Source organism: Erithacus rubecula (assembly GCF_903797595.1).
Source record: "Erithacus rubecula genome assembly, chromosome: Z".
Taxonomy (NCBI): domain Eukaryota; kingdom Metazoa; phylum Chordata; class Aves; order Passeriformes; family Muscicapidae; genus Erithacus; species Erithacus rubecula.
The window spans coordinates 22486025-22510640 of record NC_136661.1 but is presented as its reverse complement, the minus strand read 5'-3'; the positions used below and the strand labels follow the sequence as shown (position 1 = coordinate 22510640).

Sequence of the window (24616 nt, the reverse complement as noted above, 5' to 3'; positions counted from 1 at the left end):
GGGAATCCCAAACAATGAAAATAAGAAAAGACAATTACCAAACAAACAAAATGGGAAAAAAAAGCTGATGTGAAGCTACTTATCACTTTAACCAGCCCAGGAGCTCTAAAATGAAGTTTAATTTTGAAATAGGGGCAGAAGAAACATTATTTCATCCTGTTAGCCCAGCCCTGTGACTGTATCAGAATATATCTTATTTGATACACAAAAATATTTTGGAAGAAATATGAAATTTAAAACATTTTTAACTCCTATCTGACTGTACACTAAATGATTCTGATGCTGATACAGAAAATAAAGGTAATTATATTATTTAATGTAGAACTTATAGAAGTTAAGCCCTGAGAAGCTACCAGACTCATATAAAAGGAATTTGTCAAATGGTATGAAATAAATAAACATGGGGTCAGTCTGACAGAAAAAGAAGTGGATACGTACTGAAGTCTAACCAAAGTGTCAAAACAGGGGCCTGGGTCATGAGAAAAATTCAGAAAATATCCTGCTCAGTCTTCTGGATAGTTTATCACCCTTGAACTTGGAGGCCTCCATCATTTTAAGATTCCCAGGGGTACTTTGATGCTCCAGCTTGAGCACACGGGTTTCTGAAGTCCAGAGCAATTCCATAACAGGACTATGCAAGTTCTCCAACAGACATAAAGTCATTTGAGCCCGAAACTTCTCAATTGAAACCTCAAACACAGGTAGGCTAGGAAACAGCAAGATGTGATTTACTGCTTTTTTTGTGAGACTGCTTGTTAAAGCTGGTAGTTTTATTAAATCATAAGCTATTCAAAAATGTTCTCTTGTGAAGTTACAATTTACACAACAGAAATGACTCTTTAGTTATGTGACATTTGCTACAACTGCTTTCTGCAAGCTCTGAAATTAAAGCCAGGAGAGAGAATTGTGACTGTCCAGATAATCTACTGTTTTTTCCAGTGGGATGAAGAAGCAGACAATATCTTAAATGTCACAGAATGTCTGGCTCAGGAATCCATTGTCCTCAGCTAGACACTTCCACATAAAAATTATATGTGCATTCAGTGCTTGGGAAAGCTTTATTATATTTTCTTTCCCCTTCATATCCCAAGTGCAGCATGAGAGGATCCAAAATGCCTGATAGTGAAGAGCTGTGTGGCCAGGCTTGGGTAGCAGGGGGATTAGAGGGGTAGCTCTGTGAGAAGCTGCCAGACTGACAGAGCCCACATCAGACACATCCCACAAGGAACTGCTGCCAGCAAAGATCAAACCACCAGTGACAGAGGCAGCACCTCAAGGATAATGTATTTCAGAAAGGGAAAAAACCCTGCAGAACTGCAGCTGGAGAATGGGAGAATGTGTGAGCAGAGCAGCTCTGCAGACTGGGTCAGTGGAGGAGGAGGGGCAGGAGCTGCTCCAGCTGCCAGAGCAGATTCCCCTGCAGCCCCTGGTGCAGCCCCTGGTGAGGAGCTGTGCCCCCACAGCCCAGGGAGCTCTGGGGGAGCAGATCCACCTGCAGCCCCTGGAGGAGCCACACAGAGCAGGTGGGTGCACAAAGGAGCCAGTGATCCCACGGGAAGCCCGTGCTGGAGCATGAGCACTGCACCATGGACCAGGGATCCATGCTGGAGCAGCCTGCTCCTATAGGATTGCACCTGTGGAATGGATCCGTGCTGGAGCAGTTCAGGAAGAACTGCAGGGAAGCATTTATGCTGGAGAGGTTCAAGGAATACTGTCTCCCATGGCTACTCTACTCTGATTTAATAATTTCTTATTTTTTATTTAATTTCTAATAAATTAACCATATTTCCCCAAGTCCAGTCTGTCTTGCCCACAGTGGTAATCAGCCAGTGATCTCTCCCTGCCCTTACCTCACAAGCCATTTATTACATTCTCTCTCCCTTGTTCAGCTGAGCAAGGAAGCAACAGTGTAAATGCCTGGTGTCCAGGCAGGATTATCCCACTACAAATGCCAAAGCCTTCTTGGCAGCAAGACAACATAGTAAGAGAATGCTGTGAAAAATCCTTGAAATTGGGTTGCACAAGTTGAGAGAATAAGGGAACTGACAAAGGCTGGTGTACATATGAAGGACAGTGTGAGTAAGTCTCCAGAGACCTGAAACATCAGCTCATTTTGGTGGGGGCTTACAATAGGCTGTTGGTTAGTTTTTGTTTAAAGTCTTGGTTTGTTTGGACACACACATTCAAGGAAGGCTCAGACTGCTGTGTCTCTCAGAGGCAGCACTGTTTCATGACTTGATTTGAAGTTATTTTGCCCAGGACATCTTTAGCCACTGATACAAGGTGAAAGAGTATTTTCAACTGAGATGGGAGGAAACTCTCAGATGTATTTCAGGTAATGCTGGCTGGACAAAACTGGAAGCAGTGTGCCCATGAGAGACACCCACTCTCAGTCATACAGTGATGTCACATGAAGAATCAACACAGGATTTGCCCAACTCCCTGCTTATTTGAGTGTTACTAGGAGGGCCTGTCTACCTCCTAGAAGCCAATTCTACTTTAAGTTAGGAGTTTAGCAGCAAGAAAACACTTTTAATGTCATAGTGGAGTGTAAGAATGAAAGTGAAAACTAAGGACATAAGTGAAAATTAAGGCCCTCCAAGGTCACAGGGAAGAAATGGAAATCTATGCTGAAAATCTGGATGCTGAGAAAATGAGTGAAAACAGTCAAAAAGTTTTCAAGCCACAGAAAAAAAAATCTCCTTGATATTTGACTGATTTTGCAAATTATTTTCCAGATAAAAACATATCAGGCTCAGCAGCACAGTGTTTTAAATTGAACTGGTTTGTCTGTACAGTTCTGGCCAGTCCTGTTTGAAATACAGCACGGACAGAACACAGCCCTGCCTTCCAGAGTGCAGTAAGTGTGACTCATGATTCTCAATGCCCTTTTGAAACACCCTCTGTGACAATGCATATGCAGAACCACCTGTTCTACTGCAGTGTCACAGAAAGAACATGAACAGAACAAATGCTGTACCCTGCAGTCGTAGACCCTGAGAAACAGAGGTCTGGAATCTCCATTTCAAAGGTGACTGCATAAAACATTTTATGAGTTTGGTTTTGGCCTAAACATTAGGCTGCTAGCATTTGTCATGGCTTTACTGAGATTTCTTAAAAAAAGATCTCCATCAACCATATTTTCTTTCATTAGAAATTTTACTAGAAGTCTGCCTACTCTAGGTTCATCTTCAATGGTGTATTTGTTAGATGAAATGAAAACAGTAGCTGAAATTTAGGAAACAAATTCAGAACTGCCAATAAGTGAAAAAGCAATTAACATGCCAAAAAATACTACTGGCAAATGAAACCAAAAGTTTAGGCCAATCTTCCCTATCCTACCCTACTTTTCCATTAAAAAATACATTGCTAGCAAGTTTGTTGCTGCTATTGAACTGTGGGGAGTGGCTGATCCACCTGAAGGCTGTGCTACCATTCAGCAGGACCTTGATGGGGGGGAGAGCTGGGCAGGGAGAAATTAATGGGGCTCAAAAAGTGCAAGTGTAGGGTCCTGCACCTGGGGAGGAATAACCCCAAGCACAGACTGGGGTCTGACCTGCTGGAGAGCAGCTCTGCTGAGAAGGATTTGGGAGTTTTGGTGGGTGACAGGTTGCCCATGACAGCCAGGAGGGTCAGTGGGCTCCTGGGGTGCACTGGGAACAGTTTCAGCAGTTCTGGGCTCCTCAGCAGAGGAAAAGCAAGGAGCTACTGGAAAGAATCCAGCAGAAGCCACAAAGATGATTAAAGGACTGGAGCATGTCTGCTGTGAGGACAGACTGGGGGAGCTGGGCCTGTTTAATCTGGAGAAGACCAGACTGGGAATGGGGCTCACCAATGCATACACACATCTCATAGTCAGTGCCAAGGGGATAGTGCCAGACTCCTTTCAGGGTGCTCAGCAACAGCACAGGGAGCAACAGCCATAACCTAAAGTATAAGAAATGTTACCTCAACACATGGAAGAACTTTTGTACACAGAGGGTGAGACAGTACTCTAACAGCTGCCCAAGAATTTGGTCGAGTTTCCCTCTCTGGAGACATTCAAACTCACCTGGATGTGTTCCTATGTCACCTTGAGGTGACTCTGCCTTGGGGTTGGACTGGATGATCTCCAGAGATTCCTTCCAACCCTAATGATTTTGTAATTCTATTGGATAATTTACACCCTACATTTATGCACAACCTAAGAATTAAATTGTATACTAATAATGATTGTCCTTTTATTTAATAACTAGCTATTCCAAAGGAAGTTCTAAAGCAGAGTCATTAACTCTGCCTCTACAATACAGGGCAGCATGATACTGAACCAGTTCAGATATTACTTCTTCACTATAATGCCAAGTACACCTACCATGCAGATCTGAGTTTGGAAGTAGTAAAGTCACATTTGTGCAGTGGAAGAGCTCTACTTACTGCATGCAGTGATGCCTGCAGGCCCAAAGATGCAGCTCTACACTACTCTGCTTCTTGTTCTGTGGTTGACATTGGAGAAGATGGTTTAGATCTATTCTAAACTACTAGTACAGACATGACTTCAACAGCTTCCTTAGTGCAATATCTCTTCAGGAGCTGAACTAGTTACAATCACAGCCATTATCATCAGAGTTCTGAAAAAACACCCACGTGTAGAGAAGAACCACTGCCTTTTTGTTCCCACAAAAGGCACACCAGCATACAGGAGCACACCAGATTTTTCTCTCTAATTCATTAGAAATCTTACAATTCAGTGACTTTTCGCCCTCAAAGAAGTTTATCATAGGTATGTAACTTTGAATTTTTATACAAGACATTACAAAAATCTGTAGCTTCATACCTGTGTTATAAACAGGAACCCAGTGGTAGAATTCGTTCTGGTAGGGAACTGTATCAAATTCACTGCACTGCATCTGACGGAAGGTGGGCAGGTCTTTGTGACAGGGGCTGATGTTGCACATGCGATAGCGTTTCCTTTCTCCTGTGCAGTAGTCTCCTCCAAACTGGGGTCTACAAAAGGAACATTGAGACTGGGACGTGAGACTGAGGGTAAAAAAATAAACCAACAATGTATTTCAGGTCCCAGCAGCACAACAAGGTAAATCTGAATCCTTGACAGGGTAGAGATACTGTTCACACCACATGTTTGAGTACACAAACATATCAGTATCATGCACAGAAATTTAGACAACTCCTGTCTCCCAAAAAAGTGCTTGGCACTACCTGGCTGAGCTCACAACAAATTAACCTATCAAATGGACTGCTTTAAATCCCATACTTTGCAGTGCATTTGACAGCTCTCTCTGAAAAGACAAATGTTTCCTGCTGTCAGTGATTTGTGAAAGTGAGATGTGGAGTCTTCATGAACTCAGATATGTAGTAGGGAATTCTGCCTTTCATGTTCTGTGCCTGACGACTTATGTGTCTGAAGCTTAAAGCTGATGAACTAGAACAACATATGGAAGGTGAGTTCTCAGGATCAGATTGCTAGAAACTGTTCTCACTTAGTATTTGAGGACATTTATTTATTCATTGCAGTATTAATAAAGCAAGATTTACACTATTTCTGCAAAGCCTAAATGTTAAGTATGGATTTATTTATTAATTTTGTGTTGAAATAAGCTCCGTAGAGGGTAAGAAATAAAGAACAAGATGACTACTGCAAAACATGTGAATTTCACACAGGTATGCCTAACTGGGAAGAAAGATGTGTCACATGTGTGACACATGTTGATGTGGCACCTGCTGACAACAGTCCCATACAAGAGTGTTTCCAATGTCCTAAGAACCTCAAAAATCTTAAACAAAAGGTAGGGAGAGACAGTGCACTCATCTTACTCTGGATTATCACACGGCCTCTCTGCACTTTGAACTCCTGCCCCACATGTCCTTGTGCAGTGGGACCAGGATGACCAAACGCCCCACTCGCCATGGACTGCTTCAGGAGTCTTCCCTACTGTAATGCACTCACCAGAGAAGCACCACTGAGGAGAGAAGAGAAAGCACACAGAGCTTCAGATCATTATCACAGGAAAATGTTTCTGCGAATTATTTGTTTTTACAGCTCATAAGTGTTGAACACTTAAGTGGAAATATAAGTGGAGATGTCACAGGATGACCCTCCTTCACACTCAACAGTGGCAGAGCTGCTCATGGCTCCTCTCTGCCCTTTGGCAGGCAGCTCAGCCTGCACACAGCGTGGCTCACAGTCACCTTGTTTTCTCCACACCTAGTGCCGTCCGCAGCTGCATCCAGTTTGGAGCGGCAGGAGCCTTTCACCGAGCACCACAGCGTCTGGCAAAGGTTCTGGAAAAGAAAGAGATCTGCAGCAGTCTGAGGCAGGGCTGAACTCCTGTGGCCAAGATTTTCAAAAACCTCCCACAGTTTTGTACAGCCACTTTAAAAGCCTTGCAAGGGCTGTATTTCCAGAGGGACCAGGGTTTTTCACGATAGGAACCATCCAGGGTCTGAAATTAGGTATTTGTCATTACTGTGTAAAAAGGAACTATTTGAAAAATAAAAAAGGTAAATACTATCAAGTGAATTCCCTTTACTATGTGACTTCAAATATTCTCCTAATTGGCTGCTCAGCTTCTAGATAAACACAAGAAAAAATGGCTTAACAAACTTGGGTCGCTACTGTTCGCAGATAAGGTGAACAGAAAATGAAACAATTTTCACTTGAAGAGTACTAACCAACACAATCTTGTTTTGTTCTCCTGTCTGCCTGAAAATATACAATGAAATCAAAGAAGGTTACAGAAGCCAGGCAGGCAAATACAAAGAACATCATGCCTCCAACAATATCAGTGGAGGTCCCAAAACTAGATGAGGAAAAAGTGATCAGGCCTCTTAAAACACCAGCTTGGCAGATGGCAAGGAAATGATATGAAAAAAAAAGCAGTTAGCTAGTTGACAGGAAGAGTAAAAAAGCATAGTGGGCTGGGAAGAGTAAAAGCTCTGGTTAGTGAATGTGTGCATATTAAGCAACTCAGAAACTGGTGCCAGTTTAATGCAGTAGGTTTCCAATAAATCGCAGCATTCCAGCTGCTGCTCCATGTGCAGTGGCTCAGCTCCACAGAAGGGACAGAAATTCCTGAGAGGCAACAAAGAAAGCAGGGCAAGAAACATTCCAGCTACCTTTTACCAAACCCACTTCACTCAGTCAAAACTATTCTCTAGAAAGGGAGGACAGAGTTGGAGGGCCATTTCTCCCTCTTCCAGGTCACATGCACACCAGCTTTTCTTTGTTTGGCACACAGGAACCCTGCATGCTTGGGAACTCCTGACTGATCAGGGCTTTTCATGGAACACCAGTCCCAAGGTGGAGAAAGCAGGGCTCTCAGAGGGACTGCACACTGCCACTGGGAACAGCAGGAGCAAAATCCCAGGTATTGACTCAGGCTGTTTGCATGCTATAGTCCAGCTCTGGAAAAGGGAACAGAGCTGGCAGCATCAGTGAACAAGGGACGGCTCCAAGTGTCATCAGAGAAAAGAGTTAAGGAGGAGATAAGCAGGATCCCCTTAGCAGCTCCCACTGGGATTCTGAGAGCAAGCCACACACCAGATTTGGAAGCCAACATATAAACTGTGCAATTCCAAAAATGCTGCCCCAAAGGCTAGCAGTGTTCATCCAAGTGGGAAATGCAGAGCTTGGCTGCTCATTTTGACCTGCTTCTGTGTAAAATGGCTAAGCTTGGGCACAAGCTTAGAGAGAGTTCTCTTTTATTTACTTTCTCCATTGTGTTTACCTTGGTCTGTCAATAAGAGCACCAGAAAAAAGCTGATGGCAGGGAACATCTCAAAGCACTCCAACTCCTCCAGGAATACAATGTCTGGGCCACTGCATCTTGTTTCACTGTTTTTAGGCAATGCATACAAGACAAACTTTTTTGCAGTTCTGTGTTTATAGTTGAAGGGTAGCATTCCTTATGAAGACCTTGTGAAGCCATCATTGCAGGCAGAGCTGCTCCAGTATTCTTTTTCTCAAGTGCTGATGAACTTTCTCTCGCTATGAAAGTCATTCTTTATTTTAACTCTTGAAGAAAACACATTTTGTCTTTCTAGTGTCAAAAGTGCATCCTTGCACCATGCCCCAGATACCAGAGAAACTGGCACAGAAAATGAACACAGCTTTTCATTGGCAGTTATTTTCTTTATTAGGTGCATGCACAGATTTCAAAGTCAAAATTCACAGAGGGAAGTCTTCAGTTTTGCAAGGATTTTTCCATATTGATCTCCATGTCCCAGAACTTTTTTCCATCGCTAAGAATATTAAAACAACAGCAGTATGAGAGGATGAACTATGTACTGCGTGCCCTTGGAGGTAGCAGGCAGAAACTAATGACTGCCATGGACTCATTGCAAAGCACGTGGCTTTTCTTTCCACCAGCAGTATGATATACACTTTCCACCCAATCTGTGAGAACAGGGTCTGTGCCTTGAAGAAAGCTGAATCCAAACAGACTCAGTTTCACTGAAGCCAGTGAAAGTTTTGGAGAAAAAGACAACAAGCTGAGTGTTCTGATCTCCTACTCGCTGTTCTGTAGGAAGCTATGGGTCTAGCTATGACTTGGGAAATTCCATTATCTAGTCCATATTTTGTTTTTCTTTACCTTATTAGAGGAACAATATTTATATACTTCACAGGGCACTTTGCTGCCTAAGTGTTTCATGGAAATCACTATATGAATTATAAATATCAGTTTTTGCTAAGCGTAATCACTGAACCCCAGGGCATCTTCAGCTAAATGCAGACTGTTCTCTCAAAAAGGATCTGTGGATCAAATTCAGTCAGATATTAAAATGTGCAAAACAAAAGCAGCTTGTCAGTGAGCAGGGTTAAGCAAAGAGAGGAAAGGCAAAAAAGAGTCAGACCTCTTAGACAAATGACAAAAAGACTGATGACTCAACATTCCAGGTTGACTCTACTGCTCACAATTTCCTGCCAGAGCAACTACCAGCAAAATACAGGCCTTTCAGTAAAATGCAAAATTATACCAATTAATTTTCTGACATATGTCTAGCTGTAAAATTGGTTAATCAGGAGATGTGAATGTAAAGGCCTATTAAGTTCAAACTCAAGGAGAGACAGACTGAGCCAATACACAAAATTACAACCTAATTTTCTATCTGTACCAACAGACAAATTACAGTAACTAAGGAAACTGTAACAGCAGGTAATGAAAGTAATCTTTCAATACCTTATTCAGATTCAGCAGTTCTAGTTCAACACTGGTAATCATGTTATCTATTAAGGTTGAAAAGATTAATCAGAAATAATTTCTCTAAGAGAAGGGTAGATGGAGATACACATAATTATTTGAATGGAACAGTCAACATCAGCAGTGCCCAGTCCACAGCTGTGTTCATACCAGCACTGCCAATAGCCAAAACACATCTGTCTTTGACAGGGCTAAGTTGCTGCGTGCTGCTTCCAGTATTTACTGAAGACACAAGTGAAGACACTGCCCAAGACACAGGAAAATGAAAATTAGTGATCATTTAGCCAGGCTAGCACTTGGAAACACTGATTCTGAGCTGTTCTATGCATAAAAAATGCTGTACAGACCCAAAGAGCTCTGAATGTTTCAGGTACCAGTAAAACACCATACCACTTGTACTTTAGCTAGCACAACCTCTTACTTTGCAGCTCTCCAAAACCTTGTGAGGGTTGCTGTGGCTACACTGTTCCCTTGCATCTCCTCACAACACTATTCTGCTGTGCTGTAAGACAGATGCCAAAGCACTCTATAAATTATACACTTCTGCATAAACATCTAATGTTCCATGCAAAAATGTTTTTTTTTAAAAAGAAATAGTTTCCACAGGGACTGAAATATTCTTTTGTTTGTTAGATCATAAAGAGTGTGAAAAACCAGGGTGTGTGGGAAGAGAACACAACACTAATTTCTTCAGAAAACTCTTCAGAAAACTGAAGATTTGTTCACAGAATGATTTGATCAACTGAAAGTCACAAGGTTGAAGAATATTTTAAAATTGGATATTAGTTGCATTAATAATTTACCTAAGAGTTAGTATTACAAATTTAAAACCAAAATGTCTCTACTGATGAAGGACAGGCACCTAACCATAGATATGGTTAAGATCCAGCAAAGATCTTGTGAAATACAAGGCAAACTTGCTCTTACTAGGAGAATGAAAAAAAAACATTCAGCACTTACATCCACATCTTCACAGAATGTAGCATTGGAACCATACTGAAGCTGGCATTGGTGGTGCACATCATAAATCACTCCAGGAGCAATGATTGGGGATTTCAGAACTTCTTTCTGGGGGATGTCATCCAGACAGAATCCCCATCCCCGACTAAAAGACAAAAATTCTGTATTTAAAAACTTCCTACCACCACAGTTTTTTGATGCTTCTATACAGACTTTCAATACCTATTTCTCACAGGCAATTTTGATTATGGCCCATCTAAATAATACTTCCAGATTCCAGACAAGTTATGCTGAAATACTGCTAAATAGTTACTTTGTCTAGCATGACATACTTTTAAAATGGCAAAATGGAAATATCAAAGTGGAAATATCATAAGCTCAGTATGGTTTGCAGAGGACTCCATAGTCTCTGGTTAAAGTTATTTTACACATTACACATTGCTGCTCTTAAAAAGAATGGAACAGATTTGAACAAGTCACTGGAGCCAAACACAGGGCACTGTGGCCAAAGGCAAAGTCTGTGAAGTTCTGTCAATGCCCTTGATGGAAAGGCTTCTTTCTTCCTGCTAATTGCAAAAAGATGCAGATCACACCAAATCCAAGCCAATATGAGAAGACTTGAGTTCACTTCCAAACTACAAGATTATACAGAGCTTTTCCCAGATAAGTAAGCAACAGGACAGTGGCATGTCCCCCATGGAAATTAACTCAATCCTATTAAAAAACCCCTAGAATTATCAGTACAATAATACATGATGCACTTTAAACTCCAGCACACTTGTGCTCAATTTAGGTACATGCTACACCCTGATGACTCACTCTAGGAACCGTGTGATGTACTCCTTGCTGCACTGTGACCAGGTGAGTGGAGTAGGATCATACTGCAACTGCCGGGACATGATATACGGGCGCTTTCCAGCAGGCTCACAGTCATTCTCCTTTCCATCGTGCTGGATTCCAAAACTGAAGACAAAAACAACACCTAATAACTCCAGCTGATTGGCTGTACCACAATACCTATCTACAGGTTGCCCTCTGTGCTTAAAAAGATACTGCAATGCTGTAGTTATCTGCTTGCTGAAAGAAAACACACACACAGAACATACGACCCAAAATCTATGAAAAATCTACACCCCCACAGGTTTTCAAACATATATTATGCACAGCAATATTGCCCTGCACCAAATAAAGAACAGACTGTCACAGACTGTACTTGTGTATTTTTAAGACAGTCCAAATGTTAGTGCACAGTTGGGGCAGAAGTTTAAACCCAGAAGTTATGTTACAGCTGGTACAACCAAGCCTGCATCCTAACTCTTGAATCCAACTTTTGCCACTTAACTGAGGCTTTGTTACATCCTGTCTTAGACCCTCTCTTAATTGTCTCTACTGTTTTTTTATTTTTAAAACTTTTGATAGACTGCACCAGAGATAATGTTTACAAAATCATTGAATGTTCAGTGAATTTGCCTCAAACCTCTATTCCTTCATCCTATTTAATTTTCTAAATCTATGCAAACAGATCTCCATAGTAGGTTCTCTCCAGCATCTCTGACTTGCTGAGAAATTTTTTTATTCAACAGCCTGCAGAAGCCATAAACACAAAAGTTTGGATGGGATTCAACTGAGCAAACACGCATGCCTCTTTATCACCTCAGTGTGAGGACTATCTAAAATAATAACATACAAAGACATGGATATATGAAGATGTTGACACCTACACTGTTAACATCTGGAGGTGCTTAAGTCCTGAGAGCAGTGAGAGTCACGAATCAGATACAGTGTGTTTAAAATACATAAGACTACGTTTCTCAAAAACGTAATCATATCATGACTCAAAAGTTCCAAAAGTGGGGCTCATTTCAGTCAGAATCAATTCCAGTAATGAGTCAGAAGGATAAATGCAAGTATCTCTCCCTTCTGAGAGGTTGTTTTCCACAAACAGGGTCTGTTGAATCCTAAGGCTACAAACATCTAGAGAGGCTGTGTGGGGAAGAGCTGACTTCTGGCATTCATCTAAGGCATGGGAGCACATCTGCCTTCCTATTTTTTGTTCATCTGTTCTTACAAACTTGTCTATACATGAACTTCTCAACATGTGTACACTAACCTGGCTTGAGGTTAACAGGATTACAACAAACCCTACAGTATTCAACATTCCTTATGGAGACAGTCCTCAGGAAGGCCCTGCACAGGCAAGTACAGCAGTACTGAGCCTCACAGCATCCAAAGGACACAGAGCCACCAGCCAGGACAGACAAGGAGAACAAGGAGTCACGTGGATCAATCTATGGGGAAGAAGTCCCTTCAGATCATTAGTGCTAATGAAATGGTCCCTGCCAGCAACAGGCTATGGGAACCAATGACCTAAACCCAGAGCACTAGATCCAATTCTAGTGATTTCAGCATTATTTATTTATACTATTTCCTGTCTGGCAATGGAGAGGTTGAATACAGAGTGTCCAATTAATGGGCGACAGGGTCATTGCCATCATCATCATCATCATCATCATCATCATCATTATATCCTATCTGGAAATAGAGACTCCATCCTGATGAGTGGCTGGTGCACAGTGAAATTAATATGATTGCAGATAAAAGCAATGAATGTGTGACTTAGCCAAGCAACACAGTCCAGTTGAAAAGTGCAGGCATTACAGTCAAATCAGAGTATCCATGAGACAACACTCTGCCCTGAGGAAAGCAGCTGTGTCAAAACAGTTTCAAAAATCAATTTCTTTTTTCAAGTGATTTAATAAACCATCTAACCAAACAAAATACCTCCAAAAATCTAAAATTCTGAGAAATTTAGCTCAAACAAAATATCCAATCATACAGATAAAAAAAAATTAACCATGTTTAAAACTAAAAACTAAAAAAAATCCTGGAACTTTATTTATCTTGATCTAAATGCACCTATAATAGCACCATTATACATAAAATACCACTTACTAAGAAATGCCCTAAAACACTTTACTGGTTCCTAAAAAAGAAGAATGTATATAAACTACAATATATTATAAGATTAATATATGTTTTTCTATATGAGTTAAAAATGTTTTCTAGCTAATCTGCACTACTGAAATGCCTTGACATAATGAAACAGGTTTATTTTCTGCAAATGTTTTGGATTGGCTTGGAGATTATCTAAAGTAATGGCATAGAGATCTAGCATGTTTGGAAAAAATTAGGATGATTGAGTGATGCTTTTTTGTAGCTTAATTATTTCATTCTGCTGTACTGAATAGTTGTATATGTAAAACACAGGTCAAAGGTCTAAGAATTTATTTCTTATTTCTTTGCCTTGAAATAAATTTTCATTCTAGTAATAGAGACATTAGTCACTTTCTGTATTGTTTCTGTCTCACAATTTGAGTGTTAGGATGCAAATAATAAATTCGACTCAGACAGGCTCCCCCTTCCCTGTCAACTGTACCTGTGTCCAAGCTCATGAGCAATAGTGAAAGCCAAGGGAAGGCCAGAGTCCTCATTGATGTTGCAGCTCCTGTGAGGCTGACACATGCCTGACAGGTGAGACAAGCCCAAGGTTTCACAGGGACGGTTCATGCCAGCACAGATGTCCTTTCTAGAATCACAAAAGAGAGGTTCAAAACCAACTGTGGAGTGTCACTGACACCACGTAGCAAGCTTCCACCTTGTAATTGGCAAACCTGAATTCTAAGTAAATCATAGTGTTAGTCCTTTACAAACATGTATGAAACAACATGCACTTGTTCTACATGTTCTACTTGTTCTACTACTGCTATACTATACTACACTATACTGTACTATACTATATTATACTGTACTATACTACACTATATTGTACTATACTATAGTCTGCAGCCAGTTTTTATGTGCTGGTAGTGCCTAGATACATACACTTATTGCCAACTCCCAGAAGTCAAAGTTTAACAATTTCCACATCTGACAGCATTCTAAAGCATGGTTTACTAAAGTCACCATAGCTCAGCTTCATTTAAATGAACTGTCTGAGCACTTTATACTTGGAGACTGTAATCTCACATAATTCTAAGACTTTATTTCACATTCTTATTTTAAGATTTTTGACTGAGAAAAGGTTGAGAAGGTCAATGGCCAAAGGGTGCACCTGATGATCTTGGAGGTCTTTTCCAACATGACGAGTCTGTGACTCATTTTTATTGAGCCACTTAAGGCATTTTAGGCTGCTTTTTTTGCCTGACAGACTTCAGTCGAGGACTGTTTTTTTTAGACCACAGACACAATCTTTTCTGCCACCTGTGTGCAAACTGAATCCATTTTCACAGACCTGCAGAAGTCCCATTTTGTGCCATGACACAAACTCCCTGGATAACCTCAGACAACCTCACTGTCAAGTTTTCTGTTCCTCCCTTGCTCAGGCATTAAAAAATATTTTGTGTCCCCTTAAATATGGAGATATTTAAAAATCATATGCTTTAAAACTTAAGAATTAATGGCACCATGTTTGCAAAATACTCTGTTTCTGAGCTGCACCTGCACACTTCTTCAGGAGTTTTTCATGTACATGCTACCTTGTTTCAGTCTCAAACAAAAATAGAGCAGGTCACTAAGCACAAAATGAGATAGCATCAAGTGGGGAAAATTACCTGAGCTGTGGAAATTGCTTACCTCTCAGGACCCACAAATCTCTATTTTGTGACTAAGATTCCCCTCTAACCCCTGCACACACACAGAGTCATAAATATTTTGACCTCTTTCCTGAGCTCTGTGCAGGATGAAATAAGTGATGGCATGAGCCAATAAAGGAATATCATCAAAGAAAGGCAACTGTGCAACAGTCAGTCACTGCTGTCATACCTGGTGAGAAGGACAGCCACATCATGGTGTGTGGGGTTGACATCACTCTTGGGATTGACACTCTTCTGCCACTTGCAGAAGCTGGCTAATGTCTTATCAGCATGGTGCACTATCTTCAAGCCTTGCTAAAGGGAAATGAAGGAATATATTACTGTAAAGACCGCAGTGCATTGCAGTAACACTTCAGTGAAATGAGCAGTGAAGATGGGTAACCTAAATGTAATCAATTATGATTTTCCCTAAGGTTAGAGCCATCATTAGGAGCAACGACACCTATTTATCTAACATTGAATATTAAGTTAAAATGCTGACATTTCTGTAATTGGTGCAGCTAAAGGAAAAATTACAGAACACAGGACTCTACACGCATTTTGAAAATGAGCTTCATAAGATCCAACACTGAACTGAAAATTTCAAACATTTTATGTTCTCTTGAAATAAAATCTTCCTCTGAAGAGAAGGTGAAGATTAGTTATTGTGGGCCTCTGTGATCAAATTTGTCACTCAATGTTATGTGAACACTGTCATATTCAGAGAACATGCTTCCAACAGAGTATTTATTCCACATCATTTTTCAATTCCTAAGAGAAACAATGCAGTCATAATTGTTTCTTTCTCAACTTATTATTATACAGTTTACATGCAAGTTACTGAAAATAAAAAATAAAACAAACAAACAAACAAACAAATAAATAAGTATGCAAAATAAATTCATGCCAAATTGAATTTTCTAATTTATGGTCTTGGACACTCCCTTTATCTTGCCTCAGTTTGGTTGTGGTTATAAATTTTAAGCCACAGAGAAAATCCCTTTAAGGTGTTCCTCTGGTCAGAACTAGCTATGTCATGCACAGCATTTAATAAATAGCCATAAAATCATGACAACCAGCGTGTATTTAAGCACATATTAACATATTTCTGAAATAGAGACATTGGAAACTATAAATATACAGCTAGTTACACTAATTAACATCTACCTTCTCCCCATTTTTCTTTGTTTCAAAAGAGATTTAAAACGAAAAATACATGTTTGAACTGCACATTAAGACTTGTACCTCTTCAGAGACCTGAAAATAGCACAGTACTGCAGTTTGTAATACATTTCAGGCAATGCTAATTAGATCCTGCATGTTGATGTGTAGTTTCTGTTTCTCATCTAGTCTTCTTTGGCATCCCATGTTCTTCTGACACTGGGGAGATTCCATTTCCCCCCTCTCAGTCTGCCTGTTTTAATTACATTTTCCTATGCAATTTTATGCAGAAATACCTGGAGCTAAAATACTTTGCTATCCACGGTAGCATTTATTCTAAAACCAGACATATTGAAGGATAACAGAGTTATCTGTTAATAACAGATATCTGTTAATAACAGAGTAAATTTAAAACATTATTTTAAGCCAATATGATTACAGCCCAATGCACTGAACCCAGAAGTTTTGTAAGTGACATTTTGAGGTAAATAAAAACCTTACCTCCACCTCCTCAAAGAGGATGAGCCGGACCAGCACAATGTGAATTGCATTGCCAATGCTTGGATCATGGAACAACCCTGTGACCTGTGCCAGAGGCAGGGGATATGAGATCAACTGATTCCTCTACAGCAGAACACAACTTCAGAGAGAAAATGCATTTACTTCTAGCATAATGTTGATCTGGGGATTGTTTTGCTTTTTAAATTCTCAAATCACTGAAAGTTTACTGAAATGCAATAAATATTACAACTACTGCAAAGGCTAACTCTGCCAAATGATACAGCATTTGGTCACTAAGCTAAACAGCAAAAGCCCATACACGATTATGTTGCGTACATTTCCCTTTTAAAAATTTCTGAGTTCATAAAAAACAACAGCAGAAAGGAATACAACATCTACTCATGCAATACCAATGGAAAGACCCACTCAAGGTATAGATAAACCAGCATATCAAGTCATCCCATTTTATATGAACAGGATTCTGTCACAAAGCAGCAAAATTTAGTCAGTACTAGTGAAAGAGAAATTAGTTGAGTGATGACTGCTCTTGCGTTTTCAGACTACAGGAGAGGATGGTAAGAACAAAAGCCAAGATAACTACTCCAATCAAAAAATACTCCAGATAAAAAACAATAACTGAACTTTGTGAAAACGTCATCCAATTATTATGAACACCATCACAATGTTGAATTAGGCTGGATGAAAAGGAATCAGAGCAGAAGATAATCACAACCTATCTATACATATATCTATATGTGACCTATGCCATCTATCACAGGAAATATGAATGAAAAAAATGGATTGCCTACAGGTCAAAACTGTTATGGAGAAGACCACTAAAAGAGAAAATACCAAAATGAAGTAGAAATTGTGTTTACAGAGATCTTATTTGGATATGGATTTTTTTAAGTGTGCTCTACTGAAAATTGAAACATTTTAAATAACCCTAATATCTAAGGTCAGATTGCAGAGAAAACATTGAGTCTTGTTTGTTCCTGAACCTGAGAATGACTGGGTTTTATTCAAAGAATTTCTCCCTGTGTGGACAAAACCTCACGTGCTTGAACAACCTTTGTATCTGTTTACTCAGGCTCATTGCCTCAGCACAAGTCAGACTGCTTGGGACACAGCTGGGAACATGCTGTATAAACTCACAGGGTCAGTCACCAACTCTAGAATTACACTCTGATTACCTCCACATATATTGCACATTTCCATGATAACCACACAGAATACATCTTCAATATACTCTCAAGCTCATTATCTACCATGATACATATAATATTGATAAAAGGTATTAATAACAGAAGACATATCTATGGGCAGATACTATGGCTTTACCCAGAACAACTTATATTCTGAAACTTGCCATACAGGAAAGCATCTGAAGTTCAACTTTTCTTTATTTCAATGTGAACTTTGTACTCAAAAAGGATACTTATCTGGAAGAACAGTTTTATTGGATTCAACTAGGACAGTTAACTTGCTTCATAATAGCTCATTTATTGCAGTTTTGATTTGTGACCAAAACAGTAACAAGCTGGTATTTCAGCTTTTGCAAAGTTAATATCATCTCCTGCAGGCCCCTATGTGCCTTCCTCATCCACAAATATGTGAAAGAATTCATATGCTTAAAACCTGTGGAATTTCTTTCTGCTACAGCCAAAAATCTGAAATCACCAGTGAGCAACAGGTTCCAAGGGAGACAGAGAATTTCAGTGGAAAGAAAGCCAGCACTAGCATTTATAGCTATGAGACTTCTTTCACATAAATCCAGAGAAAAATTGTGTCTATACAACAAACAAGGTAAAAAAAACTTTAAAATACAGACTTACAATTAATATATACTAATGGCACTACATTTTTCTCCACGAGCAATGCAGCAGACGGGCATTGATCAGCAGCAAAATCAAATTCAATTTGCTTCATTTGTCTATCTAAAAACCCCAAAATATTGCACATACCATATTCATTATAGTGAGGATATATGACTCCACGTGGTCACTTCCATGATACTCCACCATTTTACTGTCTGCAACCACGAGAGTCTCCACCCATCGCTCCTTGCTGACAGAGCGCCGAGAAACTCTTCTGACAGCCGCGTGATTTTGTTCCCATCTCTCTCTCCGCTGCTCCTGCTGCTTGAAAAAGCTGTGGGTATCTGGAAGAGTAAAAAGCAATGCAATCTTGAACTTATTTTCAAGCTTGAACTGTATGGCTGTAACACTTACAGGATGATATTAGCTGGAAGTGACTCTTCTGGCTGCCACCCACCTGAACCACTGCAGCGGCAGTGACACCAGACTACGAAGGGCCCTGTCCAGGGAGGTTCTGAATTTCCTGAATGGATTAAACACGCATCAAAAAGTCACCCCACTCAAACACTCAAAGGAATTACATTGTGAGACAGAGCCAAGCTAAAAAAAACTTGAGTTGGAGATGCCTTTTTCAAGGAATTTATCTCCTGTGGTTTGGCTCTACCCTCTCTAATGACACCAGCTGATAGTTTTAGATAAGGGATATGCTTTCCTCACAGGCAGCTCATTTTCTCATCAGAAGGCACATTAAATCCAGTGCTGTGGCACATCCAAAAATGCCTTGTTCTGTGCATGGAGAATATCCTTGGCAAGTGGGGACACTTGACCAGCAGGTGTCATCTAAACACCAGCAGGGCAGCCACGGGATCCTCGCCTGCTGCATTCTGCCTTTTGACAGGACACTTCCTGCTTCCACCCTAATTTGGGATCTGTGCATCTAATGCTTTTCAGGAAGAAGTCTTTGCTCTGTAAGGTTGTTAGCAACCTTGAAGTGTGTTCAGTGGGGCTAATTCCTCTCCATCCACTCCAGCTTTGAATGCCAGCTATCCATGTTACCAGGAAAATACCAGCGACTTAAATAATGCAGGGCCTGAAGAGCAAATGAGATGCCAGCTTGACAGCAACTGCTGGCATCTTTCCAACCCATAACCCTGAGAAATTCTTCTACAGTGGTGGGATTTCCCAAGTCCTAAAAGGATCTGGAGCACTTGTTTCTGCGACATGTATTGCAGTAGTCCCTTGTCATCTCACTCATGAAAGATGGTATCCTAATTCCAGATGGGACACATCCACAGGCCAGAAAGACAGCTTCAAGTGCTTACAGCCTTTCCACCATCAACTCTGGCATTACCTCTGGCACAACTCTCCAGCACTATCTCCATGTCCAGCAGTACCCAGTGCTGAGGAGTAATTACCCAGACATTCTGCCCTTGAAGAATGGAGATGTGGCAGCTGGGTCCCATCACACCAGCTACACCTTTATCATGTTTGCCCTTTAGACCCAAGAGCAGACAGAATAATCACAGTGTCTTGTGTACCTAACAAAATGTGGCACCACCAGATGTGCATATCTCTTGGTGTAAAATATGGTAACCATCTTGGTTTGTATATTCAGGTTTTCAGATATGTGTTCTCTGAGGTCAGCCTGAAAGACGCCTCGATCCTGATAACACATAATGTGTACAATTAAAATATGCCACATTAATAAGCAAAATAATACAGGCCACATTTAGAACTGCGCCAGGGTGCACAAGTGTGCTGTGCACAGCAGCAATGAGCTATCATTGCTATAACCTGCACCCTAACCCCACTAACCCACACTGCAGCACCACTCCAGCTGATCCCTCAATCTTTGTTCAGTTACAGCAATTGTCTCCTCAATGAGGGGCTCTTTATGACCTAGTATTCATTAACCTCCCTTGTACATTTGCACAATTTTCAGCATTCTTATTTCTATGAAGCACAGTTCTCATTACCTACATTTTTAAGGGTTTTGTGCTGAGAAAAACCTTCCCCACAGCTATCTGAACAAAAAAAATCTGTTCAGGCTATTGGTTAAGTGCTTTGTTTATGGCCAAATAAAACTTCAGGCCAGCTGTCAGGTTTTCTGTTTACAGCTAGCAAAAAGTATTGCTAATTGTCTGGGCAGCTGATAGCACCGGAGGTAAAAATGTTTAAAGTCATAGAGATTGCAGGGGTGAACCCCTCAGGGAAAAGTTTGGAGTCCTGGTTAAGCATGAAAATCTGAGATGAGGTGAAAATGACTGCCAGATATCCAGAGGATTCTGCAGAAAACTCTCCTCAGTGATGGACAACCTCCTGTGCAGGGTACATCACCTGGACAGGTGACATCTAAGGACTGCACCCCCATTGTGTGAAGACTCCTGGCTTTTTTAGACAAAGCAGAGAGGGATAACCTCTTGGAGCCGCAAAATAGGCACCTACAAAATATAGTTCTACTTGTGCTTTTATGTCTCTCCAAATTTTGACAGTCTCTTTTAACCATCTAACTGTGAAGTTAAATAACCTTACCTTGTTTTTGCCTTCAATGAGTAAAGTGTTATAAGTGATTTCAGATTTACTGAAAAATCACAGGCACCCTGTTATCTAGGTATGGAAATCTTGATGGAGCCCACCAGTCTAGGACTACCCAAAAAGTGAAGAATGGCCTGAGACTAGGAACAGTGCTGCCTGAGGAAAACCCCTCTTCAATCATTACTACTGAGCACAGCTCCCTCCATTAAGAAACAGAAGAGAGAAAGGGGTACTCCTACCCTGAGTGTTTCCATGGATTTCTGAAGAAGAGGTATAACACAGTAATAGTGCAGGAATCCTTAGGAACAGAAAAGGAATGTAGTGTTGAGAGTGTGTAGCCAAGACAGTCTAAGACTAAACAAAAAAAAAAAGGTTGATAAGAGATTCAGGTAACGAACTGCAAGAAATTTAAGCAGCAACACCCAACAGTTTCTAGCTGCTGTGAGAGAAAATTTTGTAGATATGAACCTTTTATTAGAAAAACAGATTCAGCGCAACAGTAACATACCAGGTCCCAACATGGATATGTGATATCCAGACATTTGACTGCATAACCAGAAGAAATGGTGTAGATGAAAACTTTTCATCAGTTTCTAGATAGAAATGGCTGATAAGCTTCAGAAAATGGTTGGGTTTTATGACCAAATTTCAAACTGTTTTTAGTGAAAATAAAAACGTCCCCTGAAACTACTCTACAAATCCTACTTGAGTAGCAACTTGAGTAGCAGCAACATGAAAAATCCTTAACTTACAGCTACTAGGAAAGATTTTAAGTTATCTTTCAACCATATAAGAAAAAAACACTATTGCACAAACTTGTTCAGGACAGTTTAAAGCTGCATAGTTTCTGTGTACGAAAGAAAAGCTCCACCATCTAACAAAACAGTAAAAACATTTAATTTTTCATCAGGTGACAACGTTCTTTGCCAGTCCTTTGTAAGAACAGCTTTCTAATCTTTAACTACCAGTTGATCACACTTATAAAATAACCCCACATATGTTCTTCTTCACTTTGAAGGACTCATCCATTCAAAACGAGCTTGACTGTTAAGTAGTTCATTTCTGCTTGCCTTCCACCACTCCAAACTCCCTTAAAGGGCAAACATGACTCACCTCACTTTAAAGGCATTATCTGAGATTTCCACAAAAAAGGCTTTCCACCCCCTTTCCTCCCCACCTGCTTGTTTTTGTTTCCTGCTGGTGTTGCTCAAGGAAGAGTGCAGAGCAACACAAGGGGATGTCAAGGTGCTAACTACACACAGCCAGCTTCCAACATCTTTGGAGGTACACAGGGCTTTGCAGAAGCAAAGTGAAAATGTCTGGAAGTTCCTAGAAGAGAAGAATGACTGATTTGTAGAGAACTGTCAAACAAAATATAGTAGCATTGATTTGTGTCTTCACTTTCTACTCGCAGCTCCCTTCTCTTTGCACAAGAGCTCCGTCATTTTTGCCACTCTTACTGTTCACAGTCAAAATACTACAACTCCAGCCAGGTGTGAATGATGCTAGATAAACAAATTCCATGCTGTTCATAACTTGCCACATTATGCCTCTTCCAAAAACCTTCACTTTGTTCTAAGACATGCCTTTAGTTTAAGTATTAACAAAATGATACAGTTTAGGGATGAGTTTTTCAAGAGGTCAATAAACTGTGTTGAAACACAGTCACTGTACAAGTGATATTCTCTTTCACTGGTAAGAAAGTGAGCTACTTTCATAGTTGATCTACTACAAGAACTTACTGATTGTTTACAAAACAAATGCAGCAAGCAATCCTCTTCCCATGTTCTAAGCACCCTTTCTGAAATAAACAAGGCAGTTTTATACACACAGGATCTGCTTATAAACAGACAAAACTAAGTCTGGCTGATGACAGTGTGAGAGTAAGGACTCACATGCCATAATGGTAAAACTGTTGTAAAAAAGAAAGGCACTGTGTGAATTTAAAACTGAACAAATAACCAAAACAGCTCTTCTTATAACCATTTCTAAAACAGGCCAAGCTAAGTCACACAAATGCTTTCTGAGTGTTAAGAAGTATTCACACAGGAAACTATTACAACTACTTAATCACGTACAAGCCCATGCTGACAACCCCCAAGTCCCAGCAAAAACAAGCACAGGGAAAGAAAGCTTACAACTCAGCAAGGTTTGTTTAACTTTGACATTCCTGCTGTCAAAAACATGGCATATCAAACAGTGAAGTCACACCACTCTGAAGGAGAATTAAGCTAAAATTGTGCCTGTCTTGACTGATGCACTTAATCAGATACTGCTGCTGAGTGTCTCCTGCTCATTACCACTCAGGCTGTAAAGATGGAATGATAGATGTGCTGGGTCAGGAGATACACAGAGAACAATGTCATGGGAGATATTGCCTGAAGTTGTCAATGTTTTGCATCAATGACTGCCCTTCTGCCTGAATGTTTTTATTTTTTAACCCAGGAATTATATCCAAGTCAATAAGGGACAATTAAAAATTATAGCTGTGTCACATGCTTTCCTAGGAGTACATTACTCAATATAATTTGAACTTTCCATGCTGATTCACTTGGCAACACTAGTGTCTGGTGCCTCTTATTTTGGTGAAAACATTAACGAAATTGATCAGGCTCTTGGTAAAATGGCATCTGAATACAATTTAACTTGCACCACAATTCTATTAAAAATTAAAGAAAAGAAAGTATCAACTAAAACAGAACACACTCCCTGTGAAACAAATTTGCAGATTACAAATTCCTAATTAATTATGTGCAAGTAATAACGTCTCTTACCAAATAATTTAATAACTATTAACCTAAAAATAAAAGAGAAATGCAGTTTTGGGTACCATTATGATGAAAAAAAGAGTTAAAACACATGGGCTTTATTAATAACCTTTCTCTTTTTACGACTCTCTGAAAATTCATTCACACAAAATTTACACAAAACATCTCAGAGTGACATCTTGAAGTAGCAGTCTGCTTTGTTAGATTTGATCTGATTTTCAGTTTGATTTTTCAAATAGCATCAAGAAGCTCTTGGAAGACTCCAAGAATTTCTGTTCCATATTTTTCTTCCAAAAATTTATGTTCCATAAATTTAATTCACGTAATAATGAAAAAAACCCCAAACTGGTCACATGCTGGGAATCAGAGGTCACCAAGCAGCTGCAGCCAGGACCAAGAACAAGGCTAAAAGGCTACAATTCATTACAACAAAGACAGGGAAGTGCTGGAGAGTGTCCAGAGGAGGACAATGGGGCTGGGGAAGGCTTTGGAGGATGAGTCTGATGAGGAGCAGCTGAGGGAGTTGAGGATGTTTATCCCGGAGAAAAGGAAGCCCAAGGGGACCTCATTACTCTTGACAACTCCCTGACAGGAGGGTGTAGCCAGGTGGGAGGTGTTCTCTTCTCCCAGGTAACTCAGGACAGGATGAGAGGAAATGGTGTCAAGTTGAGCCAGCAGGGATTCAAGTTCTCCAAAAGGCCTGCCAAGCACTGGAAGATGCTGCTCAGGGCAGTGGTGGAGCCAGAATTCCCAGAGGTATTTGAAAGACATGTACATGAGGCACTTAGGGACATTTTACTGGTGGACTTGGCAGTGTTGGGATAACACTCAATGATCTTAGAGGTCTCTTCCAACCTAAATAATTCTGTGACTCTATTCCTTTACCTGCATGCTGCAGGTAAGTTTGTGGCTGGCACTACAGAACTCAGCAGTGAAAGAAAGTGCTGAAATGTTCAAAGGGTACATGTTTTATGGGGCTTCATGGACAGGAAGAGGGTTAAGAACCTGCAGGATTCAGAAATTGGCAGCACAGGTCTCTGGCGTGC

At 40.3% G+C, this 24616-nt stretch overlaps 1 protein-coding gene across 1 annotated transcript in view; it reads right to left on the bottom strand.

The window, feature by feature from the left end:
- The window catches only part of ADAMTS12 (ADAM metallopeptidase with thrombospondin type 1 motif 12), a 143225-nt gene that overhangs the window by 51684 nt on the left and 66925 nt on the right, over window positions 1-24616 (bottom strand). Inside the window, exons 4-12 of the mRNA XM_079330281.1 lie at window positions 18415-18611; window positions 16451-16534; window positions 14979-15103; window positions 13594-13743; window positions 10977-11120; window positions 10158-10302; window positions 6187-6279; window positions 5812-5957; window positions 4814-4983 (exon numbers count right to left, since the gene is read on the bottom strand). Of these exons, the coding sequence (XP_079186407.1) occupies window positions 4814-4983; window positions 5812-5957; window positions 6187-6279; window positions 10158-10302; window positions 10977-11120; window positions 13594-13743; window positions 14979-15103; window positions 16451-16534; window positions 18415-18611 (1254 nt within the window). The remainder of the gene's footprint in view (window positions 1-4813; window positions 4984-5811; window positions 5958-6186; window positions 6280-10157; window positions 10303-10976; window positions 11121-13593; window positions 13744-14978; window positions 15104-16450; window positions 16535-18414; window positions 18612-24616) is intronic.